Below are 18,722 nucleotides of genomic sequence, written 5' to 3'. Positions count from 1 at the left end.
TTAAATTGCAATATTTGAACATAACTTGTAAATTAAATTAAACACAATTCAATCAAACTCGTTTATAATATCTTAACTATCAAGGAATTAAAAAAAAAAAAAAATCTTTGTTTTAGGACCACTCAACATTTGTCGAAATAAATCATTTAAATAGAACTGAAAAAACGTCTTAGTCTGGGCATTAAAAAGAATAAATAAAAAAAGGAGCCTTCCTTCACGTAAAACACGACTGTTTTGTCCACAATCACAGCCTAACCCAACAAAAAAATGAAAAGTTTTTACTTCGACTATGATAAATGTAGGATTATCTGAAAAATGTCTCTATAGGCTGCAAATAAAAATATTTTTGATTAAAATAATGTAGAAAAAAAATAAATACATTTTAAATAAAGGCAAGTCATTGGCCAATCAAACGTGCATTTGAGGGGAAAAAATGGACTGGCACAATTAGCAAGTGAAAAGAATCTGAACATCAGGAAAATAATTCACTTCATAATGTTAGGGTCAATTCTATCACTGCAGCATGTTATAAGATAATCTAAATGACTTATATATATATAATGCAAATAAGGTCGCTTTAAAGTTGGTGGGGACAATTTCAGCGTTGTTCCTGTCCCATTGCAAACCTACGCCCTTGGTTCTGTTGTTGTTAAGGCTGATTTATGCTTCTGAGTAGCGTTGACGGCGGACCTACGCCTTTAACGCAGACTCGATTTACAACCCTACGCTGTAGCCTGACATGCACCTACAAAGAATCCTGACTACGCGTCATGTCAACGCGTGTGCCGTTAACATCGAAGGACTGTGATCGGTCCAGAACGTTGTCTCCGGTTCTTCCCAACAACACCGCCGTTTTCAATCATTCGCAAACGTCTTCTGTGTCGCCTACGCTTCAACATTTGTATAAACAGAATTTGTTGCTACATATTGATTAGCTGCAGCTGTAAGTGCACACGTTCCATCTCCGTTGCCATTGTTGTCAATGACCGGAGGAAAACTAAAGGAATTCGACAAGAGTCCCCCAAAACTGTACAAAGACAAAACCACACCCCTCTAGTGGCATGGCGGTGAATGACAGCAACGTGTTCCCTTGACGCAGAACTTCAAATGTGCAATGATGGCGTAGAGTCTCTCTGCCGTCGCTCCGCCGTCATTGGAACGCAGAAGCATAAGTCAGACTTAAACGTCAACTGTGGCAGACAAGTAGGCGTGTTGCTTTGCAGAAGTTCTGAAATAAATGATCAAAAACCTGACAAAGCTTGCGATTTCTTTGGCGACGTTACCACAATCATAATTACCTTAACGTATAAAGACTGGCAAACAGGTCGGAGGAGGACCGTCGAGATCGTAGACATTCTATGGCCGTATTGTCAAGCCATTTCACACTATGCTCATATTTTTACATAATTTCCATCTTATTTCAATGATAAACCTTTTTCCTTTTTTCACCACCTGGACTAACCTTCTTGGAACACATGTTGATTTCTCAAAAGAAAATCCACTGGGAAAACAGAAATTGCGGCGCTGTCATAAATCGTTGTACGAGCATGTCATCGGCTGTAGAAACAAATGACGAGTCAAATTTTACATTGGATGTGGAAAAGATCGTGCGTCGAAGCAATCGTATGTCGAGGTACCACTGTACCTGTCAATCATCGACAAATATGTAAAACAGAAATTAATCTAATTGTATTCATTAATTTTTAGGAGGAAACTAAAAAAATTCTTGAAGAGAGCAGCATATACTGTTCGACCGAAGACTGCCATGTGAAAGTCTTCCAGGAGGGACAAAACATGCAGATGGTCTCGAAAGATGGTATTTATAAGATGCCTCACCATAAAAAACACTTTTTTTTTTTTTGTCATCCTGATATGTAAAATCTGTTTCCTTCCTCATGTGCAGCTAAACCAAATGTCGTGCTTGAAGCCCTCAAAGGGGAATTGAAAGACAAGGTAAGAGAATGCAAGATGAATAGTGACATTAAAACCCCTCTTAATGTTTTCGTTTTGATAACATTTGTAAAACTTTCAATCAAAAAATAAACTGATAGCTCGCCATTGTTGACGTCACCGAGCGGGATGTCACATGGGCTCCTTGCCGTTCTTCCACAGTGTCTTTAACTACGTACGGTATGGTAGTGATTGAAATACACCACAAGGTGTCAATGGCGAATTTTAAATTAATTAGAGATCTAGCTATCTGAGTAAGTTTTATGCGTATTTTGCATAGCTATTTTGATTGGGAATGCCAGTTCTCTTTCATTGAGCGCGTTTCGTTTTGTGAACGTTATTTTTTCGAGAGATAGAAATATTATTATTGTTGTGCTTTCACTAAATGATACTGTAGCGACTTAACTGTTCCGGCCAAATGCATGATGGGAAGTTGGGCAACCATGACTGTCAATGGTGGCTGCAAATGGTATACAGTATGATCTGCGTTGTGTTCCATTAAGCGTGTTAAGAAAAAGATTGACTCCTGTGAGAGATAGAAATATTATTTTTGTTAGGCTTTCACTAAATGATACTGTAGCTATCTAACTGTTCCACCCAAATGCATAATGGGAAGTTGGGCAACCATGACTGTCAGTGGTGGCTGCAAATGGTATACAGTATGATCTGCGTTGTGTTCTTTTAAGCGTGTTAAGAAAAAGATCGAACCTGTTATTCTTCTCCACGTCGTTCGCCACAATACTTGTACTTATTGTGAAAGAGTTGCCAAAGCTTAAGCCAATAAAAGGCGGGATCCAATGAACGCCTGTGTCCACTGGCATTTCTCTGCCTTTTCGCTCTCAATGTGCTAAAACGGCGTCAATGTAAACTGTTTGAGGCAAAGCATGAACGGGTCATTCCGTGCATGCGTTAATTGCGTTAAATATTTTAACGTGATTAATTTAAAAAAATAATTACCGCCCGTTAACACGATACATTTGACAGCACTAATTAAAATTGAAGTCCTTGACCTTTAAAACATATTTATGATTGAGGTCCAATAGGTTGACCTTCTTGGACATTGCCTTTTAATAATCATTTTGATTTTCGATGATATTAGTTACTAAATCAGTTTAATGTTTTTACATTTTCCCAAAAGCGAAAAATGCAGTGATAAGATCAGTTAGGTCGAAAAACAATCTCATTGATTTTGAATAGTATTTGTGTACCTTTTAGTCAGTATTGTCACGCTTAACTTTCTTTGTCTATATACTGTAAATGTCTAATGTGCCATTTTCATTTCTGTGTTTGCAGTTGGGAGTAACAAAAGTGGAGGAACCATCGTCTTCATCATCGGGCCGCTCTGTCTTTGTGGGCGTCCTGATTACCGGTCTGCTGGTTGCGGCTGCCATTGTTGCTGCGTACTGCAAATGCCAGCGCCGACCTGACAGCAAAGGAGTGAAATTAGTGAGTAGTTTGACATTTTCTAGTTGGTCATACTCAGTGTTGTTAATATCGGCATTAGAGTATCACAGTGTTATTATTGTTAGTAATGGGTAATCTAATTACTTTTCCCATCTTTGCAACGCCGTTACCGTTACTGAGGATGTGAAGGCGTGCGTTACTACAATTTGGTTGGATCACACGAGATGTCTGAGAGACACGGAGAGAGAGAACGGGAGGGGGGAGGAGGGAACAGTGTTGGGCATGTTACTTTAAAAAAATAATTAGTGATAGTTACTCACTGCTTCTTCCAAAAAGTAACTGAGTTAGTAACTGAATTACTCTATAGTAAAAATAACTAGTTACCAGGGAAAGTAATTATTTCCGTTACTATAAAAAGAAGTTGTTGTATGACAAAGAATTTGAAGTTTTCTGAGCAGTATTCGAGTCAGTTGAATAGAGAATAACAGACAGGTAGTTTAGTTGTGTTATAGAACCTTGTAATATTTATTGCACCTCACCAGCAACAGATGTATCCTACACTTGAAGTGCAACAAAAATAAACAGTAAACAATATAATAAAATAACAATCAGCAGTAAACAATATCAAGTGAGTTTAATCAATTAAATCTCTCACAGCCTGAGACAACTGGTCAAGTAGACATAGCCTACTGTACTTCAAGTATTTTGACTTGAAATAGTGTTTATATCTCACCTCGTAAAGGACAAATTTTCCTCTGAATGCTCTGTCATCATATCCCGCTGCATCTGTTTTGCGTGTGTGTGTTTGCCGCACGCGCTGTTCCGGTTTGTGTGTGAAAACACCGGCTCTGATTGGCTTACCTTGACACATGACTCCAACCCTCAGCCAATCACAATCACTTCCATTGCATCTATCCAGGTGGTGCATTCAGGTAGCCACGTCCCCCTACTCCTCCCGTCACCCTCAAAGTGTCTGCCGTCCTCAAGATGGAAGCAGCATTCTTGCTGGTTGACAGTGGGGGATGGGAACGAGGCTAGCATTCAGGTGTAGCAAACACAGAAACGTTAGCTTTGGAAAGCATTGTCTAATTGAATGAGCAGGGACAAACAGCCTGGAGTCATAAGAAGTACGTGCTGTAATATTCTGATACAGAATTATCCGAGGCATCCTAAAGTGCACACAGCGCCAATATTGTTTTGCTCACATGATGCGGGAGTGAGTTACAGACACGGACTACCGAAAGCCGTACGTTTGTGTTAATGTTGAAGTTATATGTGCTATTAAAGAAACAGAGTGCCAGCACGTCCCGTGTGGTATATCTATGCTAAGCAAAAAGCACAAAACAAAACATGTGCGCTATTCTCGAACCTGAACGCACCCCAAGTCTTGGATGACAAATAAACAGAGCAGAGTAGACTCGCTACGGCTGGTGGTTTCATCAATTTATTCCGAGTAAGTAACGCACCGCTTTTGATCATCAGTAACGGTAACGGCGTAGTCACACCGGAAAAAATAATTACTTAGATAACACCGTTACTGAAAAAATAATGCCGTTTTGTAACGGCGTTATTTATAACAGCGTCATTCCCAACACTGGGAATGGGGTTGTGACTAAGGATGCAACAATACTCGGTTTTATATTGAACCGTTCGATACGCCCTCTTAGATTCAATACGCAAAAATATTCTATGCAAATGAAAAGCTCCCAAAATGTATTTTCCGAATTTTTTCTTGCGTGTGCTCCCTAATATGCCCGGGGTGCATCGAAAACTGAGGGCTGTGCCTTGAAAAGCTTTGAGACAGCTCCTCCCCGCGAGCAGCCCTCCTCCTGCCGCTCCCCCAAACTGCATGGAGGGCGGAGTGAAGAACGCTGCATTTGTTTGTGGCAGAGGTAACAGAGATAACAATCATGGCTAGCGAGGTAAGACAGAAGTTTGAGGAGGCGGCTTCAGCGTCATACAGATCTGCTGTGTGGCAGCATTTTGTGTTTGCTGATATGCTATCACCTCTCGTACATATTTCACAAAGACTCTCTTCCCGAATATTTACAACGAAGTCCGTCAAAACATTGTTTCCGACTTGGCTGCTACAAACAACCTCGCTTTGGCAACAGACAGCTGGACACTGAGAGCTACCTCACGGTTACATGATGAACAATGAGTGGCAAATTAGGAGCGCTGTACTTCAAATTCGTCCCGTTTATGAAAGTCGATTGTCATATGCTGGTGTTGGGCAGTAATGACAGACGTGACTTCTGTGGTGTATGTTAACTTTTTAATGCCCCGACAACACTCGCGCACAATTACTAGATACAGTGGGGCAAATAATTATTTAGTCAACCACTAATTGTGCAAGTTCTCCCACTTGAAAATATTAGAGAGGCCTGTAATTGTCAACATGGGTAAACCTCAACCACGAGAGACAGAATGTGGAAAAAAAAAAACAGAAAATCACATTGTTTGATTTTTAAAGAATGTATTTGCAAATCATGGTGGAAAATAAGTATTTGGTCAATACCAAAAGTTCATCTCAATACTTTGTTATGTACCCTTTGTTGGCAATAACAGAGGCCAAACGTTTTCTGTAACTCTTCACAAGCTTTTCACACACTGTTGCTGGTATTTTGGCCCATTCCTCCATGCAGATCTCCTCTAGAGCAGTGATGTTTTGGGGCTGTCATTGGGCAACACAGTCTTTCAACCCCATCCTCACCCCATGGCGTCAAAATGATAACAAGAACAGTGAGCAAAAATCCCAGAACCACACGGGAGGACCTAGTGAATGACCTACAGAGAGCTGGGTCCACAGTAACACAATGCGGCGCCAGGGACTCAAATCCTGTACTGCCAGACATGTGCCCCTGCTGAAGAAAGTACACGTCCAGGCCTGTCTGCGGTTCGCTCAAGAGCATTTGGATGATCCAGAAGAGGATTGGGAGAATTTGTTATGGTCAAATGAAACCAAAATAGAACTTATTGGTAGAAACACAGGGTGACGTGTTTGGAGGAGAAAGAATGCTGAATTTCACCATACCTACTGTAAGCATGGGGGTGGAAACATGCTTTGGAGCTGTTTTTCTGCAAAGGGACCAGGACCAGGATCTGTGTAAAGGAAAGAATGAATGGGGCCATGTATCGAGAGATTTTGATTGAAAATCTCCTTCCGTCAGCAAGGGCATTGAAGATGAGACGGTGCTGGGTCTTTCAGCATTAAAATAATCCCAAACACACAGCCAGGGTAACAAAGGAGTGGCTTCGTAAGAAGCATTTCAAGGTCCTGGAGTGACCTAGCATGTCTCCAGATCTCAACCCCATAGAAAATCTGTGGAGGGAGTTGAAAGTCCGTGTTGCCCAACGGCAGCCCCAAAACATCACTGCTATAGATGAGATCTGCATGGAAGAATGGGCCAAAATACCACCAACAGTGTGTGAAAAGCTTGTGAAGAGTTACAGAAAACGTTTGGCCTCCGTTATTGCCAACAAAGGGTACATAACAAAGGATTGAGATTAACTTTTTGGAATTGAGCAAATACTTATTTTCCACCATGATTTGCAAATAAATTCTTTAAAAATGAAACAATGCGATTTTCTGTTTTTTTTTCTCCACATTCTGTCTCTCATGGTAGAGGTTTACCCATGTTGATAATTACAGGCCTCTCTAATATTTTCAAGTGGGAGAACTTGCACAATTACTGGTTGACTAAATACTTATTTGCCCCTATGTATGTTAGTGTGATTTCCTAGTGTTTTATTTTTCTAATGAATTTGCAAAAAATAAAGGAAAAATGTTCATGGAATTTTTTTTTCACATTGTCATTAATTGAGTGTTGTGGGTAGTATTTGGAAGTAAGAAATGTAGGTCGTCCACTTTGGAATTAAGCTTTAACATAACAAACTGTGGAAAATGTGAAAGACCATGAATACTTTCCAGGTGGACTGTAATTCATCTCAGAGTACTGTCACTTGGTGAGTGAGTGTTCAGGGTGTAACCAGATGATCCAAAAGTGCTGTCCAAAGGAAGTGTTTCCATGAAAATAAAACAGCACCATTAAGTTATTGATCACCTTTTGAACCTTGAGTTGATATTCAACATGTGCTTTAAACAACCTAACAAGGAATTGTTTTGTCAAATAAACTACATGAAGTAACTTGTCCATTGGCAATCAAGAAGAAGAGGAAAACATCCCAACCACAAGTGGTTCAATATTCTGTTATTTACTTTTTTAATTTTACCTGTGAATATTCCCATTCTTCCAGATTATTTTATTCATAAGGCATTGAAGCGATCACAGTTGGATTTTTATGGTTATATTTCAAAAGATTTTAAAAAATGTTTTTAATTATTGGTTCATTTAAAATTACCTAGTTGAAAGACAGGCCACAGAACAGAGTATGATTTTAATATGAGAATCAAAATGGTCTTTATTGGTTAAGTATGTCGAAAATATATGAGAGGTTCATTTTTCAATTTCAACCCACCCAATGAACATAAAAAAGAAAGAAAGAAAAGACAGTGACGCATTATGTACCTGTCAGTTTGGTAGCAGTTAATTTTAGCATGTTTTGGTTAAATTATTTTTAAAAACATAAAAATTATTATTATAAAAATTATCATGTTCGATCATTTCATTATTTGTAGTTGCTGAATGCAACAAAATGAGTCCATTTTCATAGAGTGAGTTGAAATATAATAATATCTGTACTTGAGATCCACCGATATGACTTTTTCAGGGCCGATTATTAGTAGTTAAAAGGGCCGATAACCGATTTTTGGCCCTTTCATTTGCAGGAAAAGTGTAAAAATTGGCGTAAAAAAATGAATAATTCCAACACTGAACTTCATTGAAATGCCTAAAGCATGTTTATTGAATCACACACACACACAAAAAAATAGCTCCAGAAGTGCCTGAATTTCCTAGACTCTTTTAAAGTTGAATAAAAGGTTAAATAAATAGCTCTCTGGAAAAAAAGTGTTGTTCCCCCAAAAAAGACACACAAAAAAAACATGTTACTGTCCCACCGTGCCGCCTTCATTATGTGAATTATTTTTGAACAAGAATAATGTAGAGTGAGTCCAGTCAAATCCGCTCACTGCTGAGCACAGCAGCGCACACACACACACACACAATGAGTTGCTACAGCACACTAGTGTTTAACAAGCTAAACGATGATTGACACATTTGGCGTCTTTGAAGGTAGCGCTTCCAAGCTTCTCTGGCAAGATCAAAGCTTCAACGCCTGTCAATCACCGTTAACTTTAACAATCAAAACTAGCATTGCTCTGTTGACCAAGAAAAACGGCAGGAGGGAGAGTGAGGCTGTACGAACATGAAGCAGAACAACATAAATACCGTAATCTTGGGACTATAAGACGCTACTTTTTTTCCTCATTTTGAATCTTGCTGCTTATAGTCTAGTGCGGCTTATTTGTTGATTTTTTATGGGGGGGCTAATAGGCAGCGCTTTATTTGACAGCAGTGTCATAACACTGTCACTTCAAGAAGCTTTATTTAGCCATCACTGCTCCCTTGGTGGCGACACAGTCAACCTCTGCATCCACCTGCTGTCAACACTGTTGTCATCCAACATGTCTTCTAGCATGCATTGCAGCGCCACAGGTATAAATACCAATCAAAATTAATGTTCTGTGCTAATTATTTCTTCAGTTACTGATCCAGTTGTTTCATTAATTGCTAGTTATGATACTTAGTAATACTTTATTTGACAGTGGCACCATAAAACCATGATAATTATGACATGTCACTATCATGTGCATAAATGAATGCTTATGACTGATGTCATTACGTGTCATCAGGCAAATTATGTCACTAACTCCATTTACTGTATGTCCAGCTCGGATCTTTTACATCCATTCAAAGTTAGATAATTTGCCTGATGACACAAAATGACATCTGTCATAAGCATTAATTAATGCTCATGGCAGTGTCATGTCATAATTATGATGGTCTCATGGCGCCACTGTCAAATAAAGTGTTACTAAATATCAAAACTAGCAATTAATGAAACAATTGGAACAGTAACTGAAGAAATAATTAGCACAGAACATCAATTTTGATTGTTATTTATATCTGTAGCGCTGCAATGCATGCTAGAAGGTATGTTGGACGACAACAGTGTTGACAGCAGGTGGCAGCAGAGGTTGACTGTGTCCCCACCAAGGGAGCAGTGATGGCTAAATAAAACTTCTTGAAGCAATGAAGCTTTACAGCCAATTGGTTGAAAGCTTCATTGTGGTTCATTTGGTCTTATGATGCCGCTGTCAAATAAAGTGTTATCGGTTATCTTTTGGTGTACATATCCCATAATACAGTGAGGACAGCTGCGGCTTATAGTCCACTTCGGCTTATCTATGAACAAATGCCATTATCGTGTCAAATTCGGTGGGTGGCGGCGGCTTATATTCACGTACGCCTTATGTATATATTTTCAAATCAAAAACCCAATCCTTGTCACCTGATTCTGATCCTGTGATAAATGGTGCGATTCCTAGTCTTCATTCCTAGTCTTAAATTGCCTTTGTCATATCGGCTGGTCGGATTAAAAAAAAAAGAAAAAGACCGATACCTATACAGGTCAATTTTCCAAATATCGGCCCGATACATCGGCCGACTGATATATCGGTCTATCTCTAACAGAGGTTGCGCTAGACTTTTTCGTTGTCTGTCAGTTTGACTGACAGGGTCATAAAAATCCGGTCATAATCTATTTCTACCCGTCACTTAAATTTTTAAAAATGATAATAATCACATATTCACTAGTATTTAGTTTTCATTCATTTTTAATTAATATTCTGTCCGAACAAGCTGAACAGAGAATCCACACTGTGCCATCACACATCAAGCAGATCAATATGTAACTTTTTCTCCGCAGTGACAAAAACAGCTGACTGTGCCCCCAGTAGGTAGGCTACGAGCCGACCTAAGCATAGCTTTAGCTTTTTTATCGACGCGACTGACAATGACATTCTCCTTTTTCAGCAAGCTATCCTTTACCACCAGCCCTGTCTTTGTTATATATCCTCTGGTTGTCCTACGTCTCTTACCGTTCTTGGGGGTAATTTAGTTAGCTTTGTGTAGCGATCGCAAATGCTATTCAGTGACAGCCAACGAACACTTGTAATTTTTTCATTGATAACATATCTTAAACCTATAATTTATTTACACTTCCCCCTTACTAAAGCTGCTTTTTTATATATATATAACAGAAACGGTAACAGTGGCAGTCAAATACCATTGTAATACTTTTCAGGTCATTCATTGTAAGACAGAAGCAGTACGGCACAACGTTACGCCCAAAAAAATAAGTTAAAAATATAAAAATGGCTTACCTCTTTGTCCTCTGAAAGACCATGCCAACCCAACATAATGTTTACTGCATATGAAACGTGAATGGATTCGCCGAGCTGGTGTTAAAGTCCGCGCAAGTTGATTCGGTCTTCACATTTTTTCCTCCCTAGTTTTTGGTTCCGGAAACGTATGAAGAAAACATCCTTCATGTGTCTTAATGTCTAGAGTCGTTTCTACAAGTTCCAAAAAAGCAATGCGTGATCGGCATGTTCGTTTTTGAAAGATTACCGGAGGAAAGTAGCACTTTTTACGTTGGGTCTATGCGATGGTGGGTCTACAATGTCCCACTTCGGCTTTACTTCCGCTTTACGATGTGACGTCACGGTCTAAAAATAGCCTGCGTGCGGTACGCCATTGCGTGCCCGCTTGTGCATAATCAAATGTCTTAAGTGGGATTGCTGCAGAGGCTGTCCTTCATCCTCCACTGCATCAGTCCCTCTTTTTTCACCTCTTTTATGAACACCATCGTCGTTTTGGGGCTTTTTGAAGAAATTTCGGACATTTTTCCGAGTAAGGCCAACGACGTCATGCATCAAGAGAGACAATAGCTAATTAATATGCTCACTCGCCACTCTGTGGTCTGGGGTGTAAATTGCAACCTGTCAAAATGACAGATGGACTTCATTTTTTTCCGTCACCGTTTTAAAAAAACGGTCAACGACGGAAAATATTCGGTTAACGCGACCCCTGATCTCTAATCTGTAAAGTATATAATGTGTATAGAATGTATTGGACTTAATTACTAATTAATGTTGTACTATAGCTTTTGAAAGACAAGGCCATATCTCACTGTGGTTCAGTTTTGGACTTGAAAATTCCGCCATATATTGCTTGAGGGTAAATTAATGTTCGTTTAAAGAAAAATAATTACTGTTGACAGTATTTTTAAAAGCGATATTTTTTCATGCCCAGCTAACTTCATGCGGAACCTCCGTCTACACACACAACAGCTTTCTTCCTGTCATAGTACTAATTTGATGTTTCATGCCGTGTTTCTAAGGGACAGTAACCCTCTTTGTCTGAATTCGAGACGCTACAAAACATGAACATCATACACACTTCCAGTGTACTTTCTATTGGATGTTTTTGACGTGTTTCTTCTTCACTTTCAGGCAGAGGAGGCTTATCCAGTGGATCAGCAGAACCAGGGAAACACCCTTGTGTCCGTAGCTCCACTTATCCCCCCGACAGAAACCCAAGAGAAACCCAATGTGAACGGGGAATCTCCTGAAGCTGCCAAGACCGAGTCTCCTCCCACTAATGGCCACTCCGCCACTAAGACTGCAGACACCGAGCTGTGAACCCCCTTACACCCACTTACGCACACATACACATCCACCCCGTCACACACACAAACACAAACAAGCCCCACCATCCCGCCTCAGACCCACCTACATAGTCATCAGGGACATCGACACGGCTATGGCCGCCCATATTCCCTTCTCTCCCGCGTTCCACAATAAGCGTCAGCAAAAGTAGTCAGATAATGATTAAAATAGGAACGGTGGATGTTAACGACGGCTCAGTTTCTGACTTATTGACGGAACTTGACCCAGAGATGGGAGTTGAGCGCTTTTGGGTGGGACAAAAATGTTTTTTAGCATGACTCACCCATGACCGAGTCCCACGAGGGCTGTAGCGAGTTTGTTTTGCCGACACCCATCAGCCCGCGTGTCATCAGGCTTCTTCTGCTAACTGTATATATATGCATGACTTCATGTGATCTTGTTTTACATTCTAATGTAAATGTGTACAAAAGGTTTTGCCATTACAAGGAAGCTAAAACTTAAACTCGTAATTTTCACATGTGCCTTCAGAGGCTGACGTTGCCAAGACCATCAATCAACATCTAACTCAGCAAGGTTACGCAACAGTGTTATTTCCTATACATTATACTGTACTGTGTATGCTATTTTATATCAGTATTCTATTGAGCAGTGTGATGTCATTGTTGTCTCGTTTTTGTCTATTATTATCATCGCGTCTGTTCTTTTGCTACAACGTGCCCGAGTTTTTCACTTGAAAGATTTTTGGACAACATGAACTCTGGCACACATTTACAAAGCAAGCAAAGTGCATCGTGGTGCAAGTGTGATCTTTTTTTTTTTTTTTTTGTAGATTTTAGTTGCAAGAGATTCAACGCAGAAGAAAACTACTGTTTAAATGTTAAACTGGAACCCTGATTTAATTTTGTATCGTGTTATTACTCACATTCCACTGTGACTGTTTTGTTTTACTAGCAGCCAGCCATTTTAAATTGACTTTTTAAGATCAAAAGAATCAAATAAAATTCTTTTTTTTATTATCTGCTTGTTTCTTTCCTCTTGTTTATGTTCGAAGCCGCTTTGCTAATTGAAAGTTCTCTCTTGTTTTGTTTGACAGCTTCATTGACTCTTAAGATTTGAACAAACCACAATTATGAAAAGTTTTCAGTACAGCTGATAATGATACAGAGGTTGGACAAAATAATGGAAACACCTAACATTTTGGCATCTTAATCATTGAACATAATTTTTAAAGAATGGCATGAGGAACCTTCTAATGAAGTTGAGCATCTTGTATGGCCGGCACAATCCCCAGACCTCAACATTATTGAGCATTTATGGCCAGCTCTCGAGATTCAATTTAACGGCAACTGAAGACCTTTCCGGATTTTGGTGTGATTTCACGAATATAAACTTTGAACGAGTTCGTCAAAACAACCATGACATTATCAACACGTAATTGTAAGGATAATTTGCGTTTTTTTTTTAGTCTTTTTTAAAGATGCACCGATACCGATACTAGTATCGGCAGGGGGCGGCGATCCGGCCCAAAATGGTGGTATCGGTATCGGCGAGTACCAACAAAGACGGCGCCGATACCATTTACCGGTCCATTATTATAACATTTGACCGCAGCCTTTTTTTTCTCCTGGCGCTCACTACACTTTGTCTCTGTGTTGTGTGATGATACGTGAATACCAAACAGCTATCGCTATTGGCCTGCTCCAGACCAATGAGAACGGGCCAATAGCCACTTCTGACCAATGACATGGCCGACATGGCGGCGGTCGGGAAATATTTCAAAATAGAAATCCCGTCAATTAAAATCAATGGCTGCGTGCAAGATTTGCGGCCTGAAAGTTTCGAGATGTGGAGTAAAATCGGCCAGTTTTAATACCTCGAACCTGATAAAACATGTGAAGACGAAACGTGAACGAACACGAGTTTGAGCCTGCAAGAGCAGGACTGCTATCCAGAGGAAGGGCGCTGGATAGGTGCAACAATCTCTGGTCAGTTCACTACGTCTACTTTACTTTTATTGTCTTTTACTGAAAGAAATGCTGCAGTAATTTGGGAACTGTTTCCAAAGTAGGGTTGCCACCTTTCAGAAATAGAAATAAGGGACCCAACCCCTCACGAAAAAACGAGGCTAATAGAGAGACGGGAAGCTGTGGTCAATTATTATTACTTATAATTGTGAGCGTCCGCAAATGCGGAAACAAGGTTGGACCTCGAAGCGGACAACAAGCGGGGGATAAGTACAAGGGTTTAATGATTGCAAACAAAAAATAACACGTGATCGCGGGATAGTAGAAATAACAAAAGGAGTCCGTGACAGCAGGTCGACGGAGCTCAATACTAAAAACTCGAAGATTAACTAAGACGATAGGCAGCGAACCAAAAAGCCAGAATAAAAACACTCAAATACCTGCACAGGGTAGAGGTTACAAACGAGTGCAGCACACTAACAGAAAAAAACCAATGCAGGGGTGTAACAAGCAAATGTAGCGAGACTATAGTGCGAGATGTCAAATGGCGAACAGCAAAGCAAATATCTCGGCAGCCTTCTCTGAGCTCAGAATGAGCAGCAGAATGTGACAATAATTTCATGAAAGTTGCACTGTTTGGCCTTTGAGAGGTTTAAAAAAAAGTTTACTCAATTCATTCAGAGTTTATTATTATGAACTTATTTTTACTTTCTTACTGTTGGGCTAGTATTATACTTTGTACTAGTCTTTTTCCTATTTTGCAAAGGTAAGCAACAGCCTGACAAAGCCTTGATAGCAATGATTTCACATCCAATTATGTAGCTCTTTGGGAAAAAAAAAAAGAAAAAAAAAAATATATATATATATAATCGGGGTGGTATCGGCATGGTATCGGTATTGGCCGATGCTGCACAGCCAGGTATCGGTATCGGGGCCAAAAAATGGTATCGGTACAACACTAGTTTTTTTGCACTCCGTTAATGGTCCCTTCGCAAACCCGGAAGTGTGACGTAGATTCCCCGACGCAACAGAGAAGACTATCCACAGCTAGCATAGCATATTTCCACCAAAGGTAACCATTCAGGATCGCTCTTTCGTGACGCTACCGATGGCAAAGGCTCCCAGGAAAGATGAACAATTAATCCCTACATGTTTGAACCTGAGGCGTCAGATGACGACGATTTGCTTGACACAGCAGATGTCGTCATGACGGCAATTGACAGCTCGCGACTTCAAGAACGGGAGAGTGAGTGGTAAGCCTAAGTCCAGCATCGTGATTTTTTTGAGACAATGCGATTACATGGTTGTATATTTTTCTATGCTCTCCACATAGCTAAAACTGGATATTAGGTAATGGGACAGCTCCTACCGATCTATATATGGTAAAGCTAGCCCAAATGTGGCTAAACGAATGATATGTTATTGATTTTTCAAAATAAATGACAAAGCGATTTTATTTTCCAGGTGTTGCTGTAAACCGTCACGTAATTACCCTTCCAAGAGTATGCCTGCGTCGTCAGGAGATCTCAGACGTGAGAGCCAAACTTGAGGAGGCTGAAGCACTGACACGGGCATGAATTACATTAAAAAAATAAAACCATAAATTGTAAACAACATTGACATATTTTGTGGACTGTTTAATGTATTCTATTGGTATATAATATATTGTAATTATATTACATTCTGAAACACTATTCAATAGGCCACAATAATAAATACCAGATTTATGTTGAATCAGCATCAGCTTTCGCTGTCAGATTGTGACACAACATAGAAAGCTAAATTATACCAAGCACACAACAGCACGCATTAAAGAACATAGATTTAGTAAGCAACTCAAAGTTAGGATAGCAACGGACTAGCGCAATATTGAAAAATGATAATGGCAGTGGGAAATATGTATTTACTGTTTTCTGTAGCATTAAGTGTTCCCTATACAAAGATAAATCATTATTAAAATATACAGGTATACAGTATATATGACTAGTTTATTATTTCATGTCATCAAAATGTGCTACATTTATTTCTCCTAAGTCATCGTCATCTGATGTCGCAGACAGACGAAAGAAATTCAGCATCTGGCAGGCCTCATAGGATCTATTCAGTCGTCATCACTGGACACCGTATCACTTGGGTCATCATATGACTCGACCCACTCTCTGTTGATTTTGGGAAACTGGGTGGCGACTGACTTGCAACGCTTTTTTCATCATGTTGAGGGTTTCCGCTGCTTAATTTTTTTTGTTTGGCTTCCTGGGGAAAAAAAAAAAAATCACAGCAGCATGAAAATGTTGGATGAATCCTAATTTTAATTCAATAATTTTTAATAATAATTTCTTGGTGATCAAATAATAATGCCCCAGTCAAATCAGCATCTATTTGATACTATTGTTCCTTCTTCTTCTTCTTCAAAAAAAGTCGCGCTTCAACAAACAGGCAGTAGGAGTCCCCCTCATTTATCAACAGAAGTGCATCAAATTTTCGAATCATAAAAGCCAGTAAAGGTCTCTACTTACGTTTTTGTAAAACCAATGTTGCATCGTTGTAGGTTTTCAAAGCTGTTGTCGCTGAAATGATGAAAACAATGAGCCGATTGGGGACCTGTATGCATGCTCACAAAACGGTCCAAACCTTTGCAGGAGAAGTTTTTGGGGACCACTTCACATTCATCGCTACACATCGAGCTGGCATGACGAATTTCGCGAGTAAAACCCATAAAATGAATGCAATATATGGCGAGGATAGCGTGGTGCTATATTTCCGTGTTCAGAGTGGTGGCGAGGCTCCCTGGAAGTTACGTCATCAGGTAGCGGTCGGTAGGGCGGCACGTCCCTCGTTGCTATGGTGTTGCTATGGCCATAACTCAAAAACTACGCGGTCAGTTATTATTATTATTTTTTTTTTTAATGTGACTTTTTGAGACAGCGAATGATGCATTTAATACAATTCAACTGAGTAAAACACTCAAGAGCGAAATCCGAAAAGCTCTTCAGTTGCCCTTTAAGACATGTGAGAGAATTTTATTCATGCTTAAAACACAACCATTATACATCATATTGTGTATGCTTTTGTTATGCTTGCATGAGAACATTGTAGCATAGAGCATCATTGTTATATTAATCTGTTTGAGTGTGCCTCCGCATAGCCTTGACTATTGTAGACTGTATCACAATATGCCCAAATATGGACTGTTATGTTCCTGTGTTATCCAATATGCCCTGAATGAATACAAGGGAGGACTGTGGCTTATAAGGCTGAGCTCATCATCTTTCTAGCCAGAGCCGGTATTCAAGGTCTCAACTCAAAGATATTTTTGTATGGAAAAATACCCAGGTTTGTGACATGATGAGTTTCGTTTCTTAGTAAGTTTTGTTTCACAGTGGGCTTCGGCACCGCCCTTTCAACAGTATAAAAGTCCAGCCTCTATTGTACTTCTTTGTACTTTTAGGTGATCACAGGTCCTGGCTGAGTCACATCATTTTGTACCCGAGAGCTCTTGTTCATAAAGCCTTCGAAGCAAAGCAATCCATGGTTGGGATCTGATTCATTTCTCTAATTCAGCTATCGAGGTAACACTTGTCTTGGAGATCAAAACTTGAGCTTCCCTGACAAGACGTCCATTTCCACTGCCATTTTCTCCAAAAGAGTTAGAGGGTATTCTAACAAGAATGGCTTAAAATTCCTTTGGAAACAATTCACAAGTTGTGTGAATCAAAATATTGGAGAATTGAGGCTGTAATTGCCGCAAAAGGCGGACCTGCAGTGAGGAAAATAAATATTTGAACACCCTGCGATTTTGCAACGTCTTCCCCTTAGAAATGATGAGCGAGTTTGAAATTTTCATGGTGGCTTGTCCACTGTGAGAGACAATTTAAATTAAAAAAAAAAAAAACTGAAATCACAATGTATGATTTTTTAACAATTTAAAGTCCAATGAATAAGTGGAGCGGAGGAGGACTTTTTGAGTCTGACTTTTTGACCTGTTTTAGGCGATTAGCTGCATATAAAGACCCTTGCACCCCATACAATCAGGAAGACTCCAATTCCTAACACGGTCAAGACCAAAGAGCGTTCCAAAGACACCAGGGATAGAATTGTAGACCTCTACAAGGCTGGACAGGGCTATGGTGCAATTGCCATGCAGTTTGGTGATATTAGATCCACTGTTGGAGCAATTATTAGAAAATAGAAGAAGCTAAACATGACTGTCAATCTCCCTCGGACTGGGTCTCTATGCAAGATCTACCTCGTAGGGTCTCAATGATCCTAAGAATGGTGAGGAATCAGCCAAGAACTACACAGGAGGAGGTGGTCAGTGACCTAAAAGGAGCTGGGACCACCATTTCCAAGATTACTGTTGGTAATACACTAAGACGTCATGGTTTGAAATCATGCATGGCACAGAATGTTTCCCTGTTTAAACCAGCACATGTCCAGGCCTTTTTAAAGTTTGCCAATTACCATTTGGATGATCGAGAGGAGTCATGGGAGAAAGTCATGTGGTCCTTTGAGATCAAAACGGAACTTTTTGGCCTTAATTCCTCTCAGTGTTTGGAGGAAGAAGAATGATGAGGACCATCCCAAGAACACCATCCCTACTGTGAAGCATTGGGTTGGTAGCATCATGCTTTGGGGGTGTTTTTCTGTATATGGGACAAGACGACTGCACCGTATTAAGGAGAGGATGACCAGGGCCATGTGTTGTGAGATTTTGGGGACTAGTTAGAGCAGTTAGAGCAGGGGTGTCC

The 18,722-nt window shown here is 39.9% G+C and overlaps 1 protein-coding gene across 1 annotated transcript in view; it reads left to right on the top strand.

Moving 5' to 3' along the window:
- cd34 (CD34 molecule) overlaps positions 1-13,003 on the top strand; it is a 48,961-nt gene extending 35,958 nt beyond the window's left edge. Inside the window, exons 6-9 of the mRNA XM_057830449.1 lie at positions 1,708-1,816; positions 1,904-1,953; positions 3,244-3,396; positions 11,834-13,003. Of these exons, the coding sequence (XP_057686432.1) occupies positions 1,708-1,816; positions 1,904-1,953; positions 3,244-3,396; positions 11,834-12,022 (501 nt within the window). The 3' untranslated portion in view covers positions 12,023-13,003. The remainder of the gene's footprint in view (positions 1-1,707; positions 1,817-1,903; positions 1,954-3,243; positions 3,397-11,833) is intronic.
- Positions 13,004-18,722: the final 5,719 nt, after the last annotated feature.

Source organism: Corythoichthys intestinalis, chromosome 2 (assembly GCF_030265065.1).
Source record: "Corythoichthys intestinalis isolate RoL2023-P3 chromosome 2, ASM3026506v1, whole genome shotgun sequence".
NCBI lineage: Eukaryota > Metazoa > Chordata > Actinopteri > Syngnathiformes > Syngnathidae > Corythoichthys > Corythoichthys intestinalis.
This window is presented reverse-complemented; position numbering and strand designations above follow the sequence as displayed.